General features: G+C 43.2%; 1 protein-coding gene across 1 annotated transcript in view; it reads right to left on the bottom strand.

Moving 5' to 3' along the window:
- LOC311239418 (unconventional myosin-VIIb-like) overlaps nt 1-20,131 on the bottom strand; it is a gene marked incomplete at its 5' end in the record, with an annotated part of 195,727 nt that overhangs the window by 100,623 nt on the left and 74,973 nt on the right. Inside the window, 4 exons of the mRNA XM_084327722.1 lie at nt 11,568-11,694; nt 12,267-12,388; nt 19,547-19,612; nt 19,919-20,074. Coding sequence (XP_084183848.1) covers nt 11,568-11,694; nt 12,267-12,388; nt 19,547-19,612; nt 19,919-20,074 — 471 coding nt within the window. The remainder of the gene's footprint in view (nt 1-11,567; nt 11,695-12,266; nt 12,389-19,546; nt 19,613-19,918; nt 20,075-20,131) is intronic.

Genomic DNA, 20,131 nt, shown 5'->3' with positions numbered 1-20,131 from the left:
GCATTGTTTCATTTGGTGAGTTCTATTATTATATATCCATTTTTTCTGTGCTGCACACTTGACTGTTGTAAACCATTGTTGTACGTTATGCTCTTAACCATTCAATTTTTTTCCACATAGGTAAAGGGTTTGTTTTTTTTGTGTGCTTTGGTTAGGGGGAGGGGGGCACGCGTCGTCTATTCCGGTGGAGTGCGCAATGAAATCGGTAAGCGACTGAAGATAGGTGTAGCCTTCATTCCTCTAGGGAAGTAGTTTAGACGGGGTAGTTAGTGTTACCCAGTGTGATCCTAATTAGGTGGTTAGAACCGACATTTATTGTTTTCATGAATGTTAGATGTGGATATTAAATCGAATTGGTCAGGTTGTCATACTGCATAATGTGGCTGTTGAGTGTTGCACAGGGACATTATTGAGTACTATAGGTGAGTGGCTATTTTGTGGGGCTTATTGAAGTCTGATTCGTTGTAGTATTGTGGGTAGTATTGTGTGTTGCTACGGCAGTATACTTTCTTTCATAAACTGTATACTGTATACAGAGTACAGAGTGCAGAGTGCCGAGTATAGATTTTTATTTCTATTTTTTTCATGAGTAGAGCTATGGAGGTTTGTGATCAGGATGTTGGTGTGTCTGATCATGAGAGTTTTGACCTGAGTGACCTGTTTGACTCTGCATTAGGTTCAGACCATGGTTCTATTACTTCTGCTGGTGAGTTGAGCACACTAAACGCTGAGCTGCGTTTACCCTGTCTAGAGGAGAGAGACAGGCAGGACAGAGAGAGAAACAGAGAGAGAGACAGAGAAGAGAGGAAGGAGGTGAGAGAATGGGAGGAGAGGAAGGCAGAATGGGAAGAGAGGAAGGAGATGAGAGAATGGGAAGAGAGGAAGGAGGTAAGAGACATGCTGGAGAGGAAGGAGGTGGCTGATAGGGGATTTCAATTGGCGATGAGGAAACTGGAGTTGGAGTATGGTGACTCTAAACGTAGCACCATTTCCTCTCCAGTACTTTCCGGGCCCCAGGCACCCTTTGATATTAGCCAGCACATGTCCTTGGTTCCCCCCTTTCAGGATAGCACCATTTCCTCTCCAGTACTTTCCGACCCCCAGGCACCCTTTGATGTTGGGCAGAATATTCCTTTAGTTCCCGACTTTCAGGAGTCTGAGGTGGACTCATTTTTCTCTGATTTTGAGCACATGGCGCGGGTTTTCCATTGGCCAAAGGACAAGTGGGCGCTTTTATTGCAATACAAACTCACTGGTAGGGCTCTGGAGGCGTGCTTGTCATTATCGAATGAAGACGGCATGGTATATGAGAACGTGAAGAGCGCTGTCTTGCGCGTGTACGAAGAGGTACCAGAAGCATACAGGCAGAAATTTCGCGACCGCCGTAAGTCTCCTTCCCAAACCCATGTTGTGTTCTCCCGGGAGGAGAGACTTAATTTTGATCGGTGGTGTTCTGCGTATGAGGTGAAAGACTTTGCATCATTGAGTGAATTGGTACTTGTGGAGCAGTTCATGTCCACCCTGCCAGGCGAAGCTGTGCTCTATTTACATGGGCATGGGCCAACCCTCAAACCTCTGTCAACCCTCCGACAGGCTGCGATTTTGGCAGATGAGTTTGAATGGTCACGCAAACGTGTTTCTGTACGTCCTACTGTATGTGGTGGAGGTGGCCCATTCATGAGTGGGTCAGCATTTCAGCCACGCTCACCGCCGTCTAAGAGAGCGGTGGTGTGCAACTATTGTAAGAAAACTGGCCATATGGTAAAAGCATGTCATACGCTGAGGAAGCGACAGGAGAGAAGAGCGTCAGCTCAGAAACCAAGAGGTGTGGGGTTGATTGATACGGTGTCATGTTCTGACCAGAATAGCTCTCTGAAAAAAGAAGGTAGCGTTCAGGGGAAGCTGGTAATTCCCGAACCATCTATTGGAGAGATGGAAGACGTATCACTACCACCTCACTTTTACATCCGTCAAGCAGTGTCGCCCGAGCAGTTGATCGCTCTAAAGCGGTGGAGGCTGGGTGTGTAGCTGACCATGTGCGTTTGGTGATGGCTGTTTTAAACGATATTGCTGGGGAGAGTGTGATCCCTGTGTTGGAGGTTGAAAACGCTCCATTAACTGACTTGTGTTGTGATGAATTGATTAATAATCACCCCAATGTTTTTTCTGCTTGTGTTATCACCAAGGCACGAGACAGGAAGCGAACTCAGGCTTTGGCGTTGAGTGACTGTCAGTAGCGAGGCTATCGCTGAGGACAGGGGGCCATCTATTGGAGGGATGGAGCAGGTTGCTGTAAGTAGCGTTCAGGGGACGCTGGTAATTCCCAAAGATGCTGGCGTTTCGCTACCACAGACTCGTCAAGCATTGTTCACTGCTCGGCACAGTGATACCTGCCTATCAAGTTTTTTGCGGCAGTGGCCAGCCCTACTGCTAGTAGGAAACAGACTTTTGTGATAGAGGGGGTGTTGCACACCTAGACCGGGTGTTTGTCGACTAAAGGATATGACAGGCGACTTTGGAGAGAAATGGGTAATTTGATACTGTGTGTTAGCAACAGTTTGTGTTTTCACCCCACCCCTTTGTCAAGACCCGTTCAGCTTTCTGTTGATCTATTCAAGAAATTAGCGCAAACTTGCAATACTTAGTTAGGACATGTTTTGACCTACCCATCAGAATCTGAGGCGGTTCATTATAGAGCTTTGTATATAATGCGGAGCTTGTCAATAGAGCCTAGTAAAATAGAGTTCTACATGTGGATTTTTATTTATTAATTTGTTATTTTTTTTCTGCTGTAATGCTCAACGATGCTAAAGTGGATCGATGGAGCAGGGGGATGGAGCGTCAGTATTCTTTCAGAATAGCTGCTGTAGATCTTATAGGCAAGGTTTTGTTTTATTGGTTCCTTCTGGAGTTGATTGCTAAATTAAGGGTGCACTATACAGTTTCGGAGGAAGGTGGTTTGTTTGCAGAGTCTGCAAGAGACTAATACTTATTCTAGCTTATTTTATCATAAATTGAAACAAAATCATTTTTTTTGGGCGCTGTGAACCGAATATGAGCCTAGAGTATGTTTGTTGACAAAATTGCAGGCCTGCCTTTGCAAGCGACAGCAGTGAGGTAGTAACTTTTCAGGAAGCTTTCTAGAAGACAGGATGTTTATTCAATTGTGACAATGTACCATTGGACATTATTCACTTCTCACGAAACTTCTTTTAAACAATGTTTGCCCAACAACCCTGGTAACTTGAGTAGTTAGTATTTTTGAAAGACTTGGCAGAAGAAAATTATATTTTTGTATTTTCTGTGATATTTTCTTCACTTCAACTTTTTCTCTTTATACGAAGGTATCAATATGTGAAGCTGTTTTTGTTGACTTGTTTCTGTTTTTCCTGGTGGATGGTACTAATCTGATGTTGGGTAATAAGTAATAATGTTTTGCTAACCCTACAGGTTCGCTCTTATGGGGGGAGGTGTGACGTACCTTGGGTACGTGGGTTGGTCATTACCATTATTACTGTATTTATGACACCTTCTGAACATCAGGTTAGTATATTTAATGTGTTGTTTTGTATATGATGTGTGTGTGTGTGTAAACATGAGAGCTAATGCTGTCTCTTCTCTCCCTGTCAGGTGCTGCCCATCCCTACTGAAGAGTGCTGATTGCTAATGAATGACAGCTGATTGGCAATCAGCTCAAGAGGGATGGGTAGTCAAATACCTGACGGCACACACATCTCGGCGCCTCATTCTGTCAATTGATAGCGACTAGGGAAGAGTGAGGTTGCCATTGTTAACTACTGTTGTGTTTGTATATATATATATTGTTGGCCTATGTGCCACTTCTCCAGCTGGGTGAGTGTCCTCTTGTTGGCCTTTGTGCCTGTTCCCACTGAGTGTGGACTGATACTTCACTGCCCTCTTTGATGTTGCTTCATTCAAGTGAAGCCGTATATATATATATATATTGGTAGGCTGTATGCATTGCCACTTTGCGTGGACCTGTACCTTTGGTACGTTTTAGCGTCGGTGGACGCTAATTTTGTTTATTTATTTATACTGCCCTTGTTTGTCTCCCCTTTCCTTTTTCCCTTTGTGTGCGTTCTGGGTTTAAATCCCCTCTAAAATAAACATCATTCTCCCTTTGGGGAAAGCCGTGGGTTTCAAGCCCCACCACAATAAATATTATTTACCATTTGAAAACGTCTTTGTTTACTATCTGCCTACCCGGGACTGTTGGAGAAGCATTTTTCTACTGAGGGGGTTGTTTTTTGCTCATGTAACACCTGCCCAGATTACTATCTTGTATGGTCAATAGACCTCTGTACATGACAGGGGGGCAAAAAAAGCCCTTGAAAAAAATGTTAATTTCTAACCCTGGTACAGGGGCAGTGTTTGTTTACTTTCTCAGAGCAAAGAGTGACACACTCCAGGCCACAGAAAAATTCCTTGCAGATGTAGCTCCGTATGGCAGCATAAAATGCTTAAGGTCCGATAACGGAACAGAGTTCACAAATAGAGAGTTCCAGTCACTGCTGAGAAGGAACAAGATCAGACACGAGACGTCCTGTCCTTACTCCCCGCACCAGAACGGGATAGCAGAGAGGGAAGGACGCACTCTTTTCGATGATGGTAACTTATCTAAGAGTCTATGGCATTATGCGGTACAAGAAGCCGCTTACACCAGAAATCGGTGTTTTAACAAGCACACAGGCACCACCCCGTATACAGCACTGACAGGAAAAAGGTGTGATCTAGCCAGGATGCACAAGTTTGGGTCAGTGTGTTATGCTTACCAACAGGACAGAGGAAAGCTCGAGTCCAGGTGTGAAAAAGGACTTTTTGTAGGGCATGACAAGGGCAGCCCCGCTTTTCTAGTCTATTATCCCGGTAAGGGGAAAGTGCAAAAGCACAGGTTAGTAAAGTTTGTCACAAAGACAACATGTGAGAACGAGACACAGACACAGGAGCCAGAGCTGGACTCCAAAGTAGGGTGTGAGGAAAGAGAGACACCACAGCCTAGTGTACTGAACACAGACATGCAGACAGATGGTCAACAACCCCCAGAGGATGATGACGAGAAGCACCCTAGGGTGACATCACGTGCCTCATGCAGTGGGAGATATCCCTCTTGGGAACATAATCCCCCAAAGTATCTGAAAGACTATGCCCAGAGAGAAAGTAACGAGGATGACAGTACACTTACCAGCATAGATTACTGCTACAGAGTAGTGAGTGGTGTACCTCAGACCTCAGGCCATGATATCCCCTGAGTCAGGAAAATGGGAGAGAGCAATGGATGAGGAGATGAGGTCCCTAGAGGACAATCATACTTTTACTCTAACAAAGTTACCAGAGGGTAGACAGACAGTGGGAGGTAAATGGGTGTACTCAATCAAGGAGGGTATTGAAGGGCACGACAAGTACAAGGCCAGGTTTGTAGCTAAAGGCTACAGTCAGAGGGAAGGAACAGACTACGGTGAAACATTCTCCCCTACAGCCAATCTGACCAGTGTACGGGTAGTGATGCAGAAGGCAGCTGAAGACAACTTGATTTTACACCAGATGGATGTGAAGACAGCCTACCTGCACGCACCCATTGATAGAGAGATATATATGGAACAACCTGAAGGTTACGAGAAGAAAGGAGAGAAGCTAGTGTGTAAGCTAGAAAAATCCATTTACGGCCTGAAACAGTCTGGGCGAAATTGGAACGAGATGCTTCATACATGTCTAATTGAAGATCACTTCGTACAGAACCCAGTAGACCCCTGTGTTTACACAAAGATTCAGGAAAAGTGATAATTGTGATTTGGGTGGATGATTTAATCATCGCAGCAGACAACACTAGAAACCTAGAGCAGGTGAAAGGTATGCTCTCCACCAGATTCAAAATGAAAGACCTAGGTAGGTTAAAACATTTTCTAGGCATGGACTTCGAACAGTCTGCCAGTTGTGTAAAAATATCCCAGAAGAGATATGTGGAAAAGATCCTGAATCGTTTTGACATGCAAGAATGTAGAACTAGGGAAACACCATGTGATCAAAAGCTAGACTACAAAGAGGATGCTCAGAAATGGACAGATGTAAAAATGTACAGAGAAGCTGTAGTCAGCCTCATTTATTTGACAACATGTACTCGCCCTGACCTATGTTTTGCAGTGAGTAAATGATCACAGCATTTTGCTGATCCCACAGAAGAGCACTGGATTACAGCAAAACATGTTTTTCGTTATCTCAAAGGCACAGCAGATAAACAGCTTCGTTTCAGAAAGAGCAGCGAGGGCTTGGGGCTTCAAGCCTATAGTGATGCAGATTGGGCGGCAGACGCCACAGACAGGAGAAGTACCACAGGTTATTGTGTGAGTATGGGTACAGACAGCTCACTGGTTTCATGGAAAACAAAGAAACAGCCCACAGTGGCACTATCAACTTGTGAAGCCGAATATATGGCTCTAGCTTTGACAATACAGGAATGTATTTATCTAGAACAACTGCTCGAAGGAATGGATACCTATGTATATAAGAAAACTGTTGTTTATGAAGACAACCAGGGAACCATTGCGCTTGCCAGAAACCCTGTGTGCCAACAGAGGTGTAAACATGTGGATAAAAAATATCACTTCATTAGATCTGTCATCAGAGAAGAAAGGATGACACTCGTTTACTGTCCTACAGACGACATGGTTGCAGACGCTATGACCAAGCCTGTCTCCAAACTGAAATTGAAAAGATTTGCAGGGGTCATGTTTGGTGTGTAAAATATTGCCTGTTATGTAATATTGACTGCCATGTTCTTTTGTATTTTTTTCTTGGAAAAGTTGTACAGTATACACGTCATTCATAAGTGGGAGTGTTAAATGTAAGTAATAATATGATTGAATATAACTGCACTTTAACTGTTCCACAAGAGGGCGCTATAGGCATAAAAAGACGCAGCTATAGCAGCTGACTTCAGGTAGCAGGTATAAGGGAATGTTCCCTCCCCCTCTGTCTCTCTCACTCTAGCTCTCGCGGAGAGCAGCCCTATTCCCCGTACCTGGCTAACTGAGTTAGCCGGATAATTTTCAGCATAGCTTGACTTAAGCCAGACATTTCCGTTCCCCGACATCGGATTTTCTAAGTCGCTATGTCAAGAGTCAAGTCAAGAGTTTTATTTGTCACGGCATACAAGTATAAATGAAATGCGGGTGGTCTTGCCCGCAACGATGTGCAATACAGTAGTACAACATATAATAGAATCCAATAAACAACATTGTGCAATAAACAGGTAACATAGTGGGACATCTCGGTATCTGTACATAGTTATTTACAGAGCATGTAGGACATGCTAGGTCCTTTGGTAGTGCAATACACTGTTACTGTTGCTATACTATTTTTAAAGTGACCTTTCCTTTGTGGCCATAAGTGTGGGCATGTGCAGCATGAGTGTGTGCCTGCTCATGTTAAAGTGGCTGCTAGTGCGCGAGCGTGCACAGCGTGCATATCGTGTGTGTGCTCATGTATGCTTGTGTGTGGAGAGTTCAGTGTTCTGTGGCACTCAGTGTTCATTGTTCAAGGCTCTGATGGCCTGGGGGAAGAAGCTGAGCCGCAGCCTCTCTGTCCTAGTAGCTGGGATTCGTAGGTGTCTGCCTGACCTCAGCAGCTGGAACAGGCTGTTATTGGGGTGGTGAGGGTCTTTCATTATTCTGCAGGCTCTGGATTTGCACCTCTTGTTGTATAGAACCTGCAGGGGAGGTAGTGCAATACCCGTGGTACACTCGGCTGAGCGCACCACTCTCTGTAAGGCCTTCTTGTCCTGTACCGTGCTGTTTCCATACCAGGCAGTGATGTTTCCAGTCAAGATGCTCTCTACAGCTCCGGAGTAGAAGGACTGGAGTATCTTCCCCGATACTCTGAACTTCCTTAACTGTCTCAGGTGGTAGAGGCGCTACTTCGCCTTTTTTACGACTGTGTCTATGTGTGTTGACCATGTCAGATCCTCTGAGATGTGGACCCCCAGCAACAGATCGAAAAGTTTGAACCTGCTCCGGAGCAGGGTTTAGTTGAGTTAGCTGGATATAAGCTGGCCACTCCCTCGGAACAAAATGGCAGCTCCCTTCCTCAGAGATTGATTGATTGATTGGAAACTGTATTAACAGATTGCAGAATGGGGTACAATACAGTACGGCTCAATACACACAATTGTTAAGGGGATGCAGACCCAAAGAAAGACTTTCATCTTGTTTACATCAGGGTCCCCCATTTTCAATTCATAATGACATTTATGACATACATGACATACAGATATATATCATGACATTTATGACATACATGACATACAGATATACAGTACTGTTACATTTGTGACATACAAGATATGCAAATATACAGTACTGTTAAACAGAGATCCTAACAGAAAATATATATACGAGGGGGAGGAAACTGCACATTGGGAGGGGGTGGGTGGGTGGGAGGGGGTGTTTGGACATTTACGGGGACCAGTTTCAAATTGCAGCCTCCCGTAGGTGCTCTTTGATCCCATTATACCATTCTGAATAATGTTTTCGCGAGATGATTTCCAGAATGTATTGATTTCATAGAATGTGTGAAATAGGCCTATAATTAAAAACAATTAAAATACATTAAACTGCTAAAAGAAATGCGTTTGAAATGTAAAATAATAGACCTAAAATGCTGATAATAAATCATATTCAGCCTATGGATTTCCTACATACTGCACGACACCTGTTTGAGCTGCGGGATGAGGTGCGCTTGTTTCTGATGGAGAATGCGTCCCAGCTCGCTGCCCACCTCCGATGCCGACTAGATATCAATTGAGGGGGAATACGCACAGCTATAACTACCTATTCGAAAAAACATTATCTGCACTGACTTATATAAAAAATAAGTACAGATCACGTCTGAATGAATGTCATTGCTGGACCTACAAAAGGCCTTCGACACTGTCAATCACTCCATTCTGATGGACAAGCTAAAAGCAATTGGTTTTGATAGCTTATCAGTGAGCTGGATGCAATCCTACCTGGAGGGGAGAGAACAGATGGTAGAGGTAAACGGTACTCTATCCCCCCCCCCTCACAGTGAGCTGTGGTGTTCCACAAGGAAGCATACTAGGACCGCTACTCGTCCTAATTTATGCAAATGACATGTCGTCAGCCTGTGACTGCAACTTGTTCCTGTTTGCGGACGACTCAGCCCTGCTGGTCTCTGACAAGAACAAGTTGCAGGTTGAAAAAACCCTCAGCTCGGAACTAGGCAAAATCTGCATATGGCTCGCTGATAACAAACTATCATTACACATGGGCAAAACAGAGTCCATTCTCTTCGGTTCAAATAACAAACTCAGCAAGACCGACGGCTTCTCAGTTACAGTGGGTGACAATATTGTCACAAGGAAAGACGAAATTACCTACCTGGGTTCCATCCTAGAGGCAAATCTTTCCTCATGGTACCAAAGCACCTCAAAGGCGCTTAAAACAAAATTACAAACATCACAAAACAAACTGGTCAGACTACTACTTGACCTGAACCCCAGAACCCACCTCAACCCTGCCCACTTTGACAACCTAGGATGGCTTAGAGTAGACGGCAGAGTACAGCAACTTGCAATGGGCCTGGTCTACAAGATACACTATACGACCGGGGTGCCCATGTACATGTCAAAATACTTCCCAAAGGTCAGTGAATACCACAACCACTACACCAGAGGAAGCTCAACAAATCATGTTAAACCCAGATTCGGCTCAAACAAGGGACTAAACACGTTTCGCAATTATGCCACAACAATGTGGAATGCCCTACCCAAAGCTGTAAAGGAATGTGAATCCCTGCCCACATTCAAAACCGCTCTTAAAGAGCACCTACGGGAGGCTGCAATTCGAAACTGGCCACCGTAAATGCCCAAAACCCCCACCACCTCCTAATAGACAGTCTCCTCCCCACCGCATGTATATATTCCCTCCCCGCCGTATGTATATTTCTCTCCCACTCACCCACCCCCTCCTAATGTACAGTCCCCTCCCCATCATATGTATATACTCTGTCAGGATCTAGGGGTAACAGTACTGTATATTTGAATACCGTTTATGTCACAAATGTATCAGTACTAAATACCTATATGTCCCTATGCCATAAATGTCATGTATGTTGTGTATGTCATAAATGTCTATATGAATTGAAAATGGGGGACCCTGATGGAAACAAGACAAACGTCTTTCTCAGGTCTGCATCCCCTTAACAATTGTATGTATTGAGCCGTACTGTATTGTACCCATTCTGCAATCTGTTAAATAAAGTTTTCATTCATTCATTCATTCATTCATTCATTCATTCATTCATTCATTCATTCATTCATCTCCGAGTCGCTGTCTCCTAAATTAAACCCAGACTATGCCCATCCATCTCATTAGCCTTCTAAATGAAACACGCTATATGTATTCATTTTATGGCTGTTTGATTATTGTGTTAGTTTGTGTAGTTATTGTGCGTGTTAAAAGCCTCCAATGCATATGTGTGCGTGTGAATGTTTGCATGTTTCAACCACCTCTATATAATAGTGGGGGTCGCAGCCTGAAAACTTTAGGAACGATGTATTTATTATATTACATGATACCTAAGCGCATACAGTACAGATATCCTCATAAGTAACTATTAATTCGTATCAATTAGATATACTCTTTAATCTTTGGGCTTGTTTTTGTATACTTATTCTGAAAGAGTTGAACTAATTATTTTCGCTAGCAATAGATCTCATTAGATTATTCATTCCATTAAGCCTACTGCCAGCAGCACATTTAAAGAAATATAATCTGATTGATTGAGGTAATGAGGGATTTAAAATTAGCCTATAGATTATGCATTTAACTTGTCGGCGAGGCTATTGAGCCGTACTGTATTGTACCCATTCTGCAATCTGTTAATAAAGTTTTAAATCAATCAATCAATCAATGCCGTTAGAAAATCACGATTTCTGCGATCGACACCTGCTGTCTTTTCAGGTGAGGCGGCCGCTCGCAATTATCCTGAGTATCAAGTCTGGTTCGAATTAACGAGACTGAATCAGCGTTCGAGGAACAGGGAAAGCCCGGATTCAAACATCGGGTTAATTGAATCTGGATAATGGGACTTTTGATCGACTTAGTTGAACCAGGTACGGGGAATAGGGCCCAGGTCTCGTGGTGGAAATGTACATATGAAATAAACCACGCCAGTTAAGACTAAAGAGGACCTCGTTGTCATGACCAGTTACTTTGCTCCCCAGGTGACTCTGTCAACACAAATGTTCAACAAAATCATCAACATCTAGACCTCTTTCTTATATCCGCGGCGCTAAGATTGAAGATTTTTCAGTCCATAGATTAATCTAGATTAATTTATTTTAATGCTTTAAATCATTTAAATTAATCTCCAAAGTTAAAGCATTAATTTTGACAGCCCTACAAAAAAAAGACATGAAAAAGATGACAATCACTATAGTTGTAACTGATAAGAAATAAGAGAAATATCATATTTTGACCATTATCACCGAGCCCTGCCCCTGACCAACAAGCTTTCCATCATCTACTAACCTTCATGAGGCGGTCGGAAGGAGGGAAGATCCCCAGGCAGACTGACAGGAGGATCCAGCCTCTAATACGGCTCCTCTGGTTCATATTGTTCACCAGCTGCTTACAGATCTGACAGTAGATCTCATCTCTAAACAGGAAGGTAGACACAGGGTTATATGACAACATACAAGTGCAAACTATAGTCCCTTTTGCACATGAACTCTGGACAATGGCCGGGAAATCAGGTGCAGGTATTTCCTCTCACACTTGTAACACACAGCATGAATATACGCCACTTGGTTTAGGCGAGGGGTGGAACCTAGGTAGAGCAGGGGCATGATGCAGCCTGTGTATGGAAGATCATCATTTCAAATATTTATTTAACTGGCATGTTTAACTTGACATTGTTGCAAATGAGGGCAACCTCAACTTTTTTCAAGTAAAAATGTAATGATATAAGGGTCAACAGGGTTCTATACAGTGCAAAAACCAGTTCGCTTAATCACTTCACTACCATATATATTTTCTTAGATCACTATGAAAGTATTTCAACGAGCAGTTAACTCACTTCCAAAAACTCAGGTGATCATGAGTTTGTAATGAGAATAATGTATTCTGCCTGTGATATTTCAGTACACAATTGCTCACTTACTCACTCACTCACTCACAATTCAATACACTAGTAATACACTAGTCTTACTAGTACCATAAGACCTTTACCTTATTCCCCGTCTAGATAGAGCATATCCCACAATAATGTGCAGTTTTTCCAAGGATGACATTGTTTTATGGAGTGTTGGTCCCTCTCCAATCATGCCCTCTTCATCACCCGTGTCCTCTGGCTAGTAAAAATAATCAAATAAAAAAAGATTGATAAATTAAGGCGAGACACCCCAGGTGAATAGGCAAAACAAATATTTGAATAGATATCACTATGAAACTTTCCCAGTTTGTTATGTACATACCAACTAAGAAAAAATGTATTGCAAGCTTTCTGAGTTCTTATGTTTATATATGCAAAATAGGCGTTACCTAATTAAATATGCACACATTTGCATATGACGTTAGGGTATACATACCAACATTGGATGATGCCAGATTAAAAAAATTTGTTTCATTATGTTGACACATAACACAGTGAACTTTGTCCAGAAGGGATTGTGGCTATGTCTTTTTATCATCCCATAAATCAGGAAATGCTGTCTACAGTCATAAAAAATCTATTTTCGCCAGTTTTTTTGGTATAAATGTACTATAAATCAGGCTATGAATTGTAACGCTTCCCCCGGTCCTGCTGGACCAGACTGTACCTTTCCCCACGGTTTGGCTGGACCAGGCATTGGACTTTCACAACCTCCTTTCATACCCCCTTTCAATAATAATACACCACTGCCATCTGGTGGCCTGATTCAGACGTGGCAACTCTGGGGTCAGGCCATTCATCTGTGTCATATTATTTGCATCAATCTGTGTTTTGTATATTTGTTGTCTGTATTGTTTCCACTGTGTTAGTCTTGTGTTCCTACTGTCTGTGTTTTGTAAATGTGTTCTAGTCTTGTGTGTCTCAGTATTGTACATTTGTTTCTAGTGTATTCCCCTGTGTTTCAGTCTTGTGTTAGTTCTGTTACCACAGCTGTGTCCATTCAGCAATCACCCCCTTGTCTCTAATTAGTGTTTACAAATTAGTGTTGTCGGCCCAGCATCCATTGCTGGGTCATTATTTCCTGTTACCCTTGTTTCCGTTCGTGTTTTGTTTTACTGTCACCCTGCCATTCGTGAAGCTTCCCTGTATCCTGTGTTTCCACTTCATGCAAGTAAAGCCTTTTGTTTATCACACCGCTGTCTCCTGCCTGCTCTCTCCAAGCTCCCAGTGTGTTTAAATCTGCATCTGGGTTCCATTTCATCATGCCATCTAAGCACAATCGTAACAATGAATGATATATCAACAAACCCCTCTGGACAAAGATGCAGGGTATATATAGGAATAAATGTGGAAAATATGGTGTGTGTAGGTGTTAGGAAAATGGTACATGTTTACCCAAGTGTGTAAGAAAAACGCATAAAAGCAAATTTTTTGGAAAACGCCTTCAAAGTTCTGTATTGTAAAATGCCATAAATTTTTTTTAAACAACTATTTACAAACACAATACCTAATCAAACCATTAGTAATAGACAACCTAAACACATGCCTGATAACTGAATAATATAATAACATAATAATAATGTTGTTATTGAACTGAACAGAACTACACACAGGCTACAAACAGTGTAGTAACAGTGTAGGCAAAACAAATATTTGAATAGATATCACTATGAAACTTTCCCAGTTTGTTATGTACATATAAACTAAGAAAAAATATATTGCAAGTTTTCTGAATTTTATGTTTATATATCGCTGCAGGCGGAACAAAACCTCGTAACTCCATTAGATCATCCTCCATGTGTGTGTGGTTTTACAAAGTCTACACAATGGGAAAGCATTAAACCAATCATCTGTCTAAACCTCGTAACTCTATTCGCCCTCAAATCTGTGTTAGTTTTTTTCATCTGCTGAAAAGTTGGGTTTTTGGAGTTACAAGGTTTTGTTCCGCCAGCAGCGATATGCAAATGACGCACTTCACCATTAAATATGTGCACATTTATGGATGCAATCAGGCAAAATGAAGTAAAATAAACAACTAAATGTGTGTTATTGACATTTTATTGTCACTAGTTTCATAGAAGACATGTTTAGGAAGCAAAATATAACAAAATCTCAAAATCAACCAAGAAGATATTTGCCTATTCATTGTCTCGCCTTATAGTAAGGGCATTTTATCAAATATTTGACCGATCTGCAAACTAAATCCTTACCAATCAATTTCTTCACTAATGTGTTTGTAAAGGTGTGTAGTAAGATGTATTAAAAAGTTGAAGTTCAAATCCTGTATGCTCAAAGTTGAGGTACCGAATACAGATTTTCGAAAAATCTAAAATGTTCTGTTTGGCCTTGGGTAACTTGTGAGGGGTCAAACTAGGGGTTTTTCATGATTCTGAGTTGATTGCAATCATTTATTTTTCACTCAAATCATTCCTTTGTGGAAAAACGGCCATGCCCACCTTTCCTGCTCGGCCCCCCCACCCCCCCACAATGCCTTTCCACTGCTAGCATAACATTCTTTGATTATTTTACTATTTGCCCTTTTAGGACTTATTATTGTTTAGTGGTAGTTGCTAGTTGGTTGGCATTCAGGGTGAGGAAGTTTAGAGTTAACATGCTGAAGCCATTTGCGACCTTCATTTGATCATGGACAGCCTGCTTTTTACGCCTGATATGTAAGTATTATCTACATTTTTTACTTGAAATATTTCATGTCACTACTTTGGTAATGAAATGTAACATACTGTACAAGTTGTCAACTTTGCTTACTTGTTAGCTATGTAACAGTAGGCGCAATAACATGGTTAGCTAGCTAACGTCAAATCCATGATGTATTACTCCATGATTAGTTGTCAACTTTGCAAAATACTGCTTCCTTAATGACAGGAATGGAGATGGCATCCAAGATACTTCTGATACTCTATACCATTGTGGAAGAAACTGATGAGCAGATCGATGATGAGGTTGCGGTTGACTCTGCACTTGAGGATCTATCATTTACAACAGCCAGTGGAAGTGAAACTAGCCATGACAATCGGGTGGTCATGGAGGCCATGGAGGTTGGGGAAACAACCAATGTATTCACTCAGTTTGTCGGAGACAATATAGATTTAAACATCGTCTCTATTCAGGGAAACACTCCTTTCCATTCAATGGGTTGGATCAAAGTCACCTCTCCGGCACCATCTTTGCCAGATCCCCAGATGACAACAGCTGTCCACAGAGTGAGGTTGAAGGCACTTGACAAAGCTAAGATCCTGAGAGGAGCTGAAGTGAAGATTCTTCCATTCACCAACAGAACAAGGACAGGGATAAACACCATCACATTTCTTCCCATTATTGAGCTCGCCTCTTCTGTGACACATGACCAGCTATTCCTCACTCCGGGCGATACATTCTGGGCAGCAGGGTGGGTGATCAAAGCCCAGGATCCTGAGTTCCCACACTCCAACTGGAATGGCTGGATGAAGAGTATCCATGCAGATGATGTCAAGCAGCGCACACAGATCGACTTCCTCCCAATCATTGATGGTGACCCTAATGACCTCAACACCATCTTCACCACTCTCAAAGAGTGCACACGGCTCTCTGCAGACAGAGTCACTACAGTGACATTCGATCTTCCGATCTGGCTGAAGGCTGTGGACATCATAAAACAGACAAATCTACCTATCATTCCGAGGTTGGGTGGATTTCACCTGCTGAAGTCCTACCTTGGATCCATTGGAAACATCATGGAGGATTCTGGACTACTGGAGCTGATCCAGCTGATCTATCCAGGGAGTACGACAGCCAACCACATCCTGGATGGAAGATGTTTTGACAAGGCAATCCCTGCTCACCTCCTCATTGATGCAGCCATCTTATCAGCACATCATGAATTTGACATCCTGGCTGGAGTGATGCAAGGGGACACCCTTGCCCCCTTCCTTTTCGTCATAGTCCTCGACTATGCGCTCAGGAAGGCCATCAATGGACGGGAGCAGGAACTTGGTCTCACAATAACCCCAAGAAGATCGAGACGACACCCCGCCATAGTCCTAACAGACCTTGACTACGCGGACGACATCAGCCTGCTCTCTGACCAGGTGGAGCAGGCACAGGAACTCCTGTGCAGAGTGGAGACGGAGTGCGCCAAGGTTGGCCTTAGGCTAAATGCCAAGAAAACCGAGGTCATAATGTATAACATCCTCCCGGATCATCCACCTCTAAGGACAACAGGAGGCTCTGCTCTAAAGGAAGTCAGTGATTTCAAGTACCTGGGCTCGTGGGTCAACTCGTCCGAGCAAGACCTTAAAGTGAGGAAGGCACTTGCGTGGAGGGCTCTGAACGGCATGACCAGTGTGTGGAAATGCAACCTCCCCCGTCAAATCAAGCTCAACTTATTTCATGCAACAGTTGAGTCTGTCCTTTTGTATGGCAGTGAATGCTGGACCTTGAAGCCCACCCTGCAGAAGTCCTTGGATGGGTGCTACACCAGAATGATGCGTGTGGTGCTCAACATCAACAGGGATGAGCATGTCACTAATGCAAACTTGTATGGGGGGGTGCTAAGGGTGAGCGATAAAGTGGCAGTCAGGAGAATGAGGCTGGCAGGTCACTGCCAGAGACACCATGAGATGCCAACCAGCAAACTTGTACTGTGGGAACCAACACACGGGCATCGATCACGAGGACGTCCCACGTTAACCTACGTGGACGTACTCAGGAGAGATGTGGGAACAGAAAGCACCGGCGAGCTAGCCAGATGCATGGAGGATCGGGATGACTGGAAGCACCGATGGAGGGCCCGTCCGAGGACGACCTAGATAGATAGTAGATGAAACATGCCTTCACCGCGGAGGAACTCGGTGAAATGAGGACTTTCATGGAGAAGGTAGCTGATGGGAAGATGGGAGCCAGACACACAGATCCAGTAGTGGCACTGTTTGAACAGCGGTTTGAAGAAACCTTCAAAAGACTTGCTGAAGGAGGAAGAACACCTGCTCTCTGGGTGCAGTACCACTACATGGTAGATGTGATCAAGGTCTTCATCAGAACTGAGGGGCCTTTTAGATCACAACGGCCTACTGTATTGTTAGCAGGATGCTGGACATCTTTGTGGCTGCAGGGCATCATCAATATGCCAAGGGTGCACGGCTGTACTGTCAACTCATGAAGCAACTCGAAACTTTGCCTGCTTACAAGGAGACATTCGAAAGTTTCACTGCCCTTGGAAACCACGTGGTCTGTTACTCCAGCCATGATTGGAGTATGAGCTGACTCCCTTCCCATTGTCCCTCTTCAGCAATAAAGATCAGAAAATGAACAAGGCAGGCTTTTCCAAGACTAGCCTGAAGGAGTTAACTGATCCGCTTGACCTCACTAACCAATCCTGCTCCACTCTTAGTTGATGGCGGATGGCTTCTCTACATGGTAAAGTGGGAACAAGGTCAGACTTGGCAGGAGATTGCCAACAGTTACTTGAGCTACGTACAGCAGGCCGCCGCTCTCAGAAGATCATTGTTGTCTTTGATGGCTACAGCCGATCACCAAAAGATCATGACCACATCCGGCGCGCTAAGAAGTCATGCTGTGATCTCCAGATTCGACCGGATATGATACACTGGACACCAAGAGCAAAGTTCCTGGACAACACCAATAACAAGAGTGCGCTAATCCACCTCCTCTCTTCAACATTCAGACAACATAACATCACAGTGGAGCAGTGTGACACTGATGCTGACACTTCGATTGTGAGAGAGGCATTGGCCACTGCTACAGATGACTTTGTTGAGGTTAGTAGCATTTGTGTAGGTAGCCTATTTTATTTGTATAAACTGAAACAAAAGTATTCACTCTCGAGTATTCAAACTTGAATAGTTTTATCTGGTATTGTATAGTGCAACACGCTTTGCATATCTTGTTCTATTTTCAGGTGCGGGCAGAAGATGCAGATGTGCTGGTGATGCTAGTACACCATATTCCAAGCACCAACCATCCACTCTTCTTCACAACATCAAAGGGCTCTTATGATGTCAGAAGTATCCGCGAAGCTCTCTCTGAAAGAAAGAGATGCTACCTGCTCTTTTGTCACACCTTGACTGGTTGTAATACGGTTTCTGCAATAGCTGGCTATGGAAAAACAACCTTATTTGACAGGTAATAATAATAATAATAATAATGTATTTTCTTTTTCTATTTCACTTTATATTGTAAACAAATCTCAAAGTGCATTTCTTTTGCATGTTCTGTGCAGGGGACATTGATGAACACATGGACATCTTCATTGACACACAAGCTACTAAGGATGCAGTGATACAGGCTGGTACTACCATCTTCCAGTACATTTACCATGCTCCAGGTACTGATTTGGGTGAAATTCGACACATGTTCTCACGGAAGGCAGCGGCAGGGTTGATCAAACCAGAAACTCTACCTCCAACAGAGGGTGCAGCTGAACAGCATTCTCTCCGTGCCTATACAAACCCAGGACTGGATCCTTCTGCAGAGTATGTCTCTGAACCCCAGTGACTATGGATGGACATTAGGTGTACATGGCTATGAGCCAGTCCCAACCCTAGACCCCATGGCTCCTGAGGAGCTACTGCAGTTCACAAGCTGCAACTGTAACAGAGATTGCAGCAACCGGCGGTGCAGCTGCAAGAGGAATGGCGTTAAGTGCATCTCAGCATGTGGAGTCTGTAAAGGAATTTCATGCAAGAATTGTGGTCATGATGGTGGTGAGTCTGGAGAAGACTCAGAGATCGACTCCTGAAGTGATCAGCACTTGTAACTACTTATAACTACAAATAAAGCTACTTTCGAATTTAAATATAAGAGTGGGCGTGGCCTTTTTTCAACCAAGGAATGATTTTAGTGAAAAATACATGATTGCAATCAACTCAGAATCATAAAAAAAACCTAGTTTGACCCCTCACAAGTTACCCAATGCCAAACAGAACATTTTAGATTTCTCGGAAATCGGTATTCGGTACCTCAACTTTGAGCAGTTGTTATGAAAAAACATACAGGATTTGAACTTCAACTTTTTAATACATCTTACTACACACCTTTACAAACACATTAGTGAAGAAATTGATGGGTAAGGATTTAGTTTGCAGATTTTCATATATTTCCCTTACTATTAATTAAAACGATAATTAGCATTTTATATTAATCTGCAAGAAGCACATAAAAACCCAGCTTTATATAAATTAGAATTTACCTATCTCAAACCCTGCCTTTCTTGATCCTCCAATCAGAACTGTTGCTTCCTCTGACAAACTTTGTTTATTAGACGAAACCAACAGTTGTGATTGGAGGATCTAGAAAAGGGGGCAGGTTTTGAGAGAGGTACATTTTAATAATGATACCATACCGCCTCAAGGATAGCAGACTCTCTTCTGTTTCCTCCATGTTTTTTCCTGTTCTTCCTCAGAATTTTCTGTTGAAAACGAGACATAATAATGACTGGTGAATGGCATTCAGCCAAATCTTAAATGGCACCCATTTTAAGAATGTACATAATACTGTATTCCTCCTGTGCCCCGCAGGACAGTTTAGTCAGTATTTGTGAACACGCACCGCTCTCTGCTAGAAATCAGAGAGAGAGCCCTCCGATCGGTGATCCGGGGCTACTCCACAAACAATGAATTTCTGACTTTATGAGGCCACAAAGAAATGTGAGCTCTTACACCAAAATTCTAATTCTGGTCCAGACCGTCTAGCAATGCTAGCAATGCTACTTTACCTGGTCTAGTCCCACCAGGTGACTGAGCCTCCGACCCTGACCCCTGATGCGGCTCATGGGGCTGGCAGATCGATCGGGGAGCTCTGTGCTTTGGTGTCTCGGCTCCGGGATATCTCCCATGAAGCGCAGGATAATCCACCACACCGTCGGACACACCTGCAGGACGAGAGGAGAGGAAACAAGGATTGTTGAGAAAGGAGAGAGAAATGGAGA

This window comes from Notolepis coatsorum (genome assembly GCF_963971535.1).
Source record: "Notolepis coatsorum genome assembly, chromosome: 13".
Classification (NCBI taxonomy): domain Eukaryota; kingdom Metazoa; phylum Chordata; class Actinopteri; order Aulopiformes; family Paralepididae; genus Notolepis; species Notolepis coatsorum.
The sequence above is the reverse complement of the archived record's forward strand: the minus strand, read 5'-3'. Positions and strand labels throughout refer to the sequence as shown.